Source organism: Myotis myotis, unplaced genomic scaffold (genome assembly GCF_014108235.1).
Source record: "Myotis myotis isolate mMyoMyo1 unplaced genomic scaffold, mMyoMyo1.p scaffold_m19_p_33, whole genome shotgun sequence".
NCBI lineage: Eukaryota > Metazoa > Chordata > Mammalia > Chiroptera > Vespertilionidae > Myotis > Myotis myotis.
This window is the reverse complement of record NW_023416339.1, coordinates 1,866,275-1,874,429: the sequence shown is the minus strand read 5'-3', so window position 1 is coordinate 1,874,429 and position 8,155 is coordinate 1,866,275. Positions and strand designations below refer to the sequence as shown.

At 46.0% G+C, this 8,155-nt stretch overlaps 1 protein-coding gene across 1 annotated transcript; it reads left to right on the top strand.

Annotated features, from left to right (window-relative positions):
* The first annotated feature begins 6,208 nt into the window (after positions 1-6,208).
* LOC118652685 (relaxin-3-like) lies at positions 6,209-7,933 on the top strand. Its single transcript, XM_036302738.1, has 2 exons — positions 6,209-6,398; positions 7,884-7,933. The coding sequence occupies exons 1-2, from the start codon at positions 6,209-6,211 to the stop codon at positions 7,931-7,933; spliced, it is 240 nt and encodes a 79-aa protein (XP_036158631.1).
* The last annotated feature ends 222 nt before the right edge of the window (positions 7,934-8,155 follow it).

Here is an 8,155-nt window from a genome sequence, read left to right as displayed (position 1 = left end):
ATAACAGTGATAATGATATGGGTAGCCCCTAATATTTCCTAACTCTTATGTATTAGTTTCCTATGGCTGCTGTCACAGACTGCCACAAACTGGGTAGCTTACACAAGCAGGAATGTATTCTTTCATAGTTCTGGAGGACAGAAGTCCTAAATCAAGATGTCAGCGGGGCCGTGTGTCCTTGGAACACATTCGGGGAGGATCCTTCCTTGTCTCTTCCAGCTTCTGGCAGCTGCAGTCATGACTTGGCTTTTTTTGGCTACTTGACTCCAATTTCTGCCTCTGACTTCACATAATTTTGTCTCTTCTGTCTGCATCTTTATTACTGGATTTAGGGTCCACCCAGATAATCCAGGATGATCTAATCTCAAAGTCATTAATTATATCTGCAAAGACCGTTTGTCTAAATGAAATCACATTCGTAGGTCCTGGGGGGTTAGGACATGGGCCTATCCTTCCCCAGGTCACTATCCAACCAACTGCACTTACTGTGTGCTAGGCAGGGTGCTAAGCACTTTACATAATCTCACCAAAGTCCCCCACACCACCCCATGAAGTACATATGCTTATAATCTCCATCTACCCAATGAACTCAGAGAGGTGCAGCATCTTGCTCAAGGTCACACAGGATAGGATTCAAACCCCGCTGTGCTGGGCACAAAACTCTGATTCTGTGTGAGGCACAAAAGAGGTTCCTGGTTCTGGGCCAACGTCAGACAGCCAGGCAGCAAAATTTCCTGGCACATCTGTTCTTCGCCAGCCGCTGGGCCAGGCATTGGGGGTGTGGAGGAAAGAAAGGAAGGGTGCATGCCTGGAGAGTTGCTGGGAGAAGAGGCAGAGGGCAGGGTGTATTATTCATCAGACCTTTCGAAACAGTACAATCAGATATGACTCTTGCCTTCCGAAGTCATGCCCTTGGCCAGAGACATCCACAAGGGCCACTAAGGCCGGGAGTTTGTCATAAAGAAAAGGACAAAGGAATAAAGTTCAAACCCAGAGGGAATGTGTCAAGTACAGATAACATTTAAACAGCACTTACTTCGTGCCACAGATGGTTTTATGAATTTGACAAACTCATTGACTCCTCCCTGCTTTATAAGTGAGGCAAACCAAGGCACAAGAGGTTGAATTACCCAAGGTCACACAGCAGGAAATAGAGATGGGATTCAAACCCAACTCTGCCCAACATCATCATTGGTTTTTAAATATTGAGGTGAGATTTATATAACTAAAGTTAACCATGTTAAAATTCACAATTCACAATGCTATACAACCATCACCTCTGTTTAGTTCCAAAACATTTCCATCAAAAAGGAATACTCAGTGGCAATTCCTCCCTCCTCCCAAACTTGACAACCACTGGTCTTTCTGTCCTTGTGGATTTGCCTGTTCTGGACATTTCATATCAATGCAAGCATACAATATGTGACCTTTTGTGTCTGGCTTCTCTCACTCAGCATCATGTTTTTTGAGATGCATCCTTATAGTAGCATGTATCAGAACCTCTTTCCTTTTTATTGCTGAGTAATAGTCCATTGTATGGATGTGTTCAAATGGAAAAAAAGGCCTTTCTTTTTCTTTGCTGTAGCCTTCCACAATTTATGAGAAGCACCTGGTAATTAAACCCCAAGATGGTTAGCTCCTCTGGTTGAAACAGGCCCTCTTCAAACTGCAAGACAAAATAAGTTACTGTCAAGGCTACATTCTTCCAATACCTCCTCCCTGCTGGTTTACAACCCAGGCATAATTAGTAGAAAGTTCCCTTCCCTGCTCCTCTTCAAACAAGCCACTTTTGAACTCTTCATAACTTTTCTCTAAGAATGTTTACAAGCTTTAGAAAAATACTGATAAGACACCTGCCTAGGATATCAACCTAGATTGTCTCCTGAAGAACTAACACACTTTTTAAGGACAGCTCCACTGATGTCTGCTCAACTCCAGCCTAAAAATACCCCTCCCTTCCTTGTCACCTAGCAATAGCAGGAAGGCTTTAAAGACTGAAGAAGTTTTCTGTTCTTTGTCTTTTGTATTACTTAGCAATACACTGGCCCTTTCCCTTCAGGGAAAGTAAAATAAAGTCTCTTATCTATCTATCTATCTATCTATCTATCTATCTATCTATCTATCTATCTATCTCCTCTCAGTCGTGAATTCTTTCACAGCCCACATCACTAGTCCAAAACTCTAACAGGATGGAACATTTTATTTCATCTGGTGATGGACATTTGGGTTGTTTCTGCTTTTTGGTTGTTTTGAATACTTCTGCTCTGAATGTGTGCGCCAGCAATGCACATGTAATATTTAAAATAGTTCATTTTATTTTATATGAAATATATATATATATATATATATATATATATATATATATATATATATATATATATTTAAAGAGCCCTGGTCAGGTGGCTTGGTTGGTTGGAGCATTATCCCATGCATCAAAAACTTGTGGGTTTGATTCCCGGTCAGGGCACATACCTGGGTTTCGGGTTCTATCCCCAGTCGGGGCACATGCAGGAGGCAACCAATCGATACTTCTCACATCCATGTTTCTCTCTCTCTCTTCCTTCCTCTCTCTAAAATCAATAAACATATCCTTGGGTGAGGATTTTTTTAAAAATGCTATCCGCTGAGAGGGCTTAGAAGCAATGCCCCCATCCCCAGCAGCAATGAGCACACCCATCACCCAGACCTTGGTTTCCCAATGCCCTTCTGCAGAAAAGGGAACCCAGGCTCCTTGGTTGATTCTAGAACTGGGGTGGCGAAAACACAAGATGATTCTGGAATATTTTGTGGTGTAGAAAGTAAGAAACAAAACAAACAAACAACTGAGTCGTCTCAAAAGAATAGTGCCCGAAATAAAATGCTTACAGCAGGGCCAACTGAAAGAGCTCCCAGTAGGCAAAGCTGGAACAATTTGTGCAACAAAATAAATAACAATAGCATAGATTATAACTCAAAGACTAAAATAACTGTTCAAAGTCCTAGCTGTTTTGGCTCAGTGGGTAGATCGTTGGCCTGTGGACTGAATGGTCCCAGGTTTGATTCCAGTCAAGGGCACATGCCCTGGTTGCAGTCTTGATCCCTGGTAGGGGCGTTCAGGAGGCAGCCAATCAATGATTCTCTTTCATCATTGATGTTTCTATCTCTCTCTCCCTCTCCCTTCCTCTCTGAAACCAATAAAATAACCGTTAATGAATCCATATGGGTATAAAGAAACAATTGAATAAACAAATCAATGGAGACAGAACAACTCTTCCTTACAGAAGAATTTCAAATTTATAATAATAAAAGGGTAATATGCTAATTAGACCAGATAGCCGAATGACCTTCTGGATGTCATTCTGTATGTCCTTCGAATGAAGCCACAGCAGCTTGGGCCGAGGCAGAGGTAGTTAGGGATGATCAGACAGGAAGGTGAGCAGTTAGGGGTGATCAGGCAGGCAGGCAAGTGGTAGGGGCGATCAGGCAGGCAGGCAAGTGGTAGGGGTGATCAGGAAGGCAGGCAGAGTGGTTAGGGGATCCCTGAGGATTGGGCCTAAACCAGCAGTTGGACATCCCCTGAGCAGTCCCAGAATCTGAGAGGGTGCAGGCCAGGCTGAGGGACCTCCACCCCCCCCCACCCCCCCCACCCCCCGCTGCCTGTGCACGAATTTCATGCACTGGGCTGCTAGTAATACATAATAGTAAATGTAGAAGGAATGAGATAAATGAAAAATTACTATGAAGCAAACATCACAGTAATAATTTCCATACACACACTGTCCACCAATGAAGAGAAAAGCAATGGGTAAACTTTAATGGGAAATAGGGTCTCTGCAGGGCCTCAACGTATCTCAGCCAAAGGATTTATCCATTTTTGGTATTTTTATGATAGTTTTAACATAGGCCCACCAATTCCTCCATACTGCTCCTCCCGTTGCCCTGTTCTGGGTGGAAGCTGAGAATGTTTTGTTTCTGGACTTGAGTGGTGCTTACAGAAATGTGTTCCATTTGTGAAAATTCTTCCAAGTGTCCACTTATAATATGTGCACTTTTCTGTATGTGCAATGAAAAGTTAAATTTACTCAAGTGCAAAAAGAAAAAAAAAGGAAAGGAGAGAGACAGACTCGGCTATCTTTGGAGAGGCACCTGTTGGTGTTAAAACTGAATGAAAGCCCTAACCGGTTTGGCTCAGTGGATAGAGTGTTGGCCTGCAGAATGAAGGGTCCCAGGTTCGATTCGGGTCAAGGGCGTGTAACTTGGTTGCGGGCACATCCCCAGTAGGGGGTGTGCAGAAGGCAGCTGATTTATGTTTCTCTCTCATCGATGTTTCTAACTCTCTAACCCTCTCCCTTCCTCTCTGTAAAAAATCAATAAAGTCAGTATGGCAGTGAGCTCTGAGGGAAGCAAGGGATTGTGAACAAGGAGGATGTGGGGTGAGAGGTACACATCTGTGATGCGGGCACATCCTATTTCCTGATCTGAGTGACGATGCCATTGTTTAACCTGCACATGTCTGAGCTGTGTCTGTCAGTGGTATCCTGGGGCCAGCTGCACTGATTTGTGAGGACGGATTTCCACTTTCTAGGAACTGGGGGGCATCACAGTGACATCACATTGGTAGCTTGAAATTGGCCAGAAACAGACAACTGCTACAAACAATTTTTGTTTTGGAGAGCCCATTGTTAAACATTTCCCAGCACATCACAGCTCCTCTGCGTATATGGTATTAATTAACATTTTAATTACTATTGTTCACTGTTTTTAATTATGAAAAATATATATAGAATATCAATTTTACCATCTCAACCATTTTTCTGTGCTCAGTTCAGTGTCATTAATATTATTCACATTATTGTGCAACCATCACCACCATCCTTCTCCAGAACTGTTTTCATCGTGCAAAACTGAAAGTCTATTCCCACATATATTTTTTTAATCCTTAAAAATGCTCCCTTGGCCCTGGCCGGTGTTGCTCAGTGGACAGAGCTTTGGCCTGCGGACTGAAGAGTCCTGGGTTCCATTCCAGTCAAGAGCACATACCTGGGTTGTGGGCTTGATCCTCAGTAGGAGGCGTGCAGGAGGCAGCCAATCAATGGTTCTCTCTCATCACTGATGTTTCTATCTCTCTCTCCCTTTCCCTTCCTCTCTGAAATCAATTTAAAAAATATTTTTTAAAAAATATTCCCTTGGCCGAAACCGGTTTGGCTCAGTGGATAGAGCGTCGGCCTGCAGACTGAAAGGTCCCAGGTTCGATTCCGGTCAAGGGCATGTACCTGGGTTGCGGGCACATCCCCAGTAGGAGATGTGCAGGAGGCAGCTGATCGATGTTTCTCTCTCATCGATGTTTCTAACTCTCTATCTCTCTCCCTTCCTCTCTGTAAAAAATCAATAAAAATATATTTAAAAAAAATATTCCCTTGGAGACCATGGATTCTAGAGCCAGATGGCTCTGTTTCCATCTCCACCCCACCCCCACTTACGAGATGATTTGGGGCATCTTATGTCAGCACTCTGTGCCTCGGTTTCCTCATCTGCATGTGTGGATGATCTTAGTCCTGCTTTAGGCCAGTGGCTCTCAAAGTGGTTTCTGGACCAGCAGCATTGGCATGGCCTGGACGTCTGTTGCACGTGCAGATTCTGAGACGCTCTGCGTGTGGGCCCAGCGATCTGGGTCTTAACAAGCCCTTCAGGAGGTTCTGAGGCTTGCTCATATTTGGAACCATTATCCTAGGCGGTCAGGAGAATGAAACAGATCACACAAATATAAAATCTTTGCAGCAGTGCTTACTCCCAAGCCCAAGCTGTGTAAGGGCTCACTGTCCTTGTTGTTGTTATTATAGAGGAGGGCCAGGGCCCCAGCCCCCTGAGGGGAGGGGTGTGGCTGCACCCTCTCTCCTGGTCTGGTGAGGGTCTAGGTTCCTGGTCTCTGCTGAATGGAGGGCGGCCTTCTTGCCTCTCTCTGTTAAAGATGACACTGAGCCGAACTGCGTCTCCCCATTCCCGGAGAAAGGTTATCGCTTACTTAGTCCGGGAAACGGGAAAGGTCGGGGTGTGCGGGCCATGCCCGCCTCGCCTCTGCTGGAAGAGATAAAGGAGGTCACTTGGTTCCTCCAGAACAGGGTGGGGGGGCTGGGTGTATAAACCGGGGCCCAGGAAGCAGCAGAGGCACTGACCACTGGGAACCTGCCTTGCTGTGCCCACTCTCGCATCCCAGGCCTCCCTGTCCAGCATGGCCAAGCACCCACTGCTGCTGCTGCTGGCCGTGTGGGTGCTGGCCGGGGGGCTGTGGCTGGAAGCTGAAGCCCGGGGAGCACCCTATGGGGTGAAGCTTTGCGGCCGGGAATTCATCCGAGCAGTCATCTTCACCTGCGGAGGCTCCCGATGGAGGCGGTCGGACAACCTGGCCCAGGAAGCAATGGGTGAGGCAGGGAGGTGGTAGAAGGGAGGAAAGGGGGATATGGGACATGGGATGGGCTTAGAGACAGGGACAAAGATGAGACCAGGGGCCAGGGCAGGGGAGTCCCTACTCACAACTTGCAGCTGAGGAGGCTGGCCCATCCTTGAGGCTGAGCCATTTAGGAAAACTCAAAGCTGGGATGGGGGTGGAGCCATCTCCCCTGGCTCAGGGTCCAAGGGCAGAATGCTATTTCTGGGGCACCTGCTATGTGCCCAGCCTGCGCTGAGCAAGGCCGCTGCTTACAGGACTCCAGGGGGCACCATTCGGAAGCCGACACTGAAGTACTTTCCAACCCCTTGGAGAAGGGGGTGTGAGGGCTATGGTGTGTCCAAGGCTAGATTTTGCCACCTAGTGGGTGACGCTCCCAGCAGGTTGCTTTTCCTCTCTGATCCTCTTTATCTGCAAATGGAAGGCAGTCCCTGCATCTCACAAGTTTGCTCAGTGGCAAAATTGAGTCATAACAGGTAAGGACACAGTCCAAGGAAGGCAGGAGGCCCAGTTTGGGCTCAGTCGGGGGGTAGGGGTCCAGGTTCCTGAAGGGCAGGGACCTGGCAGAAAAATAGATGTTGGTCATGATGATGATGATGATAGTGGTGGTGGTGATGATGTAAGTGTGGACCTAGAAGACATGCCCTCTCGGCTCAAACAGCCGCTCTACAGTTCAGTAGCTGTGTGTTCTTGTGCAGTTACTCCACCAAATCGGCCTCAGTGGTGTTCCCTGGGAAATGAGGGCATAATAACAGTACCCACCTCATGGCGTTGTCATTGACAGGAATAAAGCAGTTTATCCACAAAAGCCCTTAAAACAATGTCTGGCACACAGTCAGTCCTCCATGAATGCTCATGGCTATTTTGAGTGCTTATCATGTGCCAGACACAGTTCTAAGTGTTGTGTGTTTTTTTTTTTTAAATATATTTTATTGATTTTTCACAGAGAGGAAGGGAGAGATAGAAAGTTAGAAACATCGATGAGAGAGAAACATCGATCAGCTGCCTCCCACACATCTCCCACTGGGGATGTGCCCGCAACCAAGGCACATGCCCCTGACCGGAATCGAACCCGGGACCCCTCAGTCCGCAGGCCAATGCTCTATCCACTGAGCCAAACCGGCTTCGGCAAAGTGTTATGTTTTTAATGGGTATTAATTAACTCAACCACTCTTTATGAAACACTAAATTCTTTTTTTTTAGTATGTTTTTATTGATTTCAGAGAAGAAGGGAGAGGGAAAGAGAGATAGAAATATCAATGATGATGACAGAGAATCATTAATTGGCTGCCTCCTGTACACCCCTACTGGGGATTGAGCACGAAACCTTGGCATGTGCCCTTGACAGGAATCAAACATGGGATCCTTCAGTCCGCAGGCTGAGGCTCTATCCATTGAGCCAAACTGGCCAGGGCAAAACCCTAAATTCTTAGGAGTTATTATGTTCCTCACTTTGCAGAAAAGGACACTAAGAATCAAAGAAGTAAATTCACTTTCTCAGGATTATAACTTTGAGACACTGGTTTGAAGTTTAATCAGTCTGACTCCCAAACCCATGTTCTTAACCACCAGGTCCTCCGTAAATAAAGAGTAAGGGAAAAGAAATGACAGGAAGGTCAAGCTCAGTGAGGTTGAATATTAAACCTAGGCCTGAGTGGAATCAAAACCTTTAACCAAGAGACCATGTCACAAAATTGGAAAAGCAGCTGGACCAGCCAGGAGCCATGACTC

Bases quoted from the DNA above. Each gene is read 5' to 3' on its own strand.
- LOC118652685 (XM_036302738.1), top strand. From the start codon at position 6,209: ATGGCCAAGCACCCACTGCTGCTGCTGCTGGCCGTGTGGGTGCTGGCC. The intron at 6,399-7,883 runs GTGAGGCAGGGA...CTCACTTTGCAG, and splicing joins CCTGGCCCAGGAAGCAATGG to AAAAGGACACTAAGAATCAA.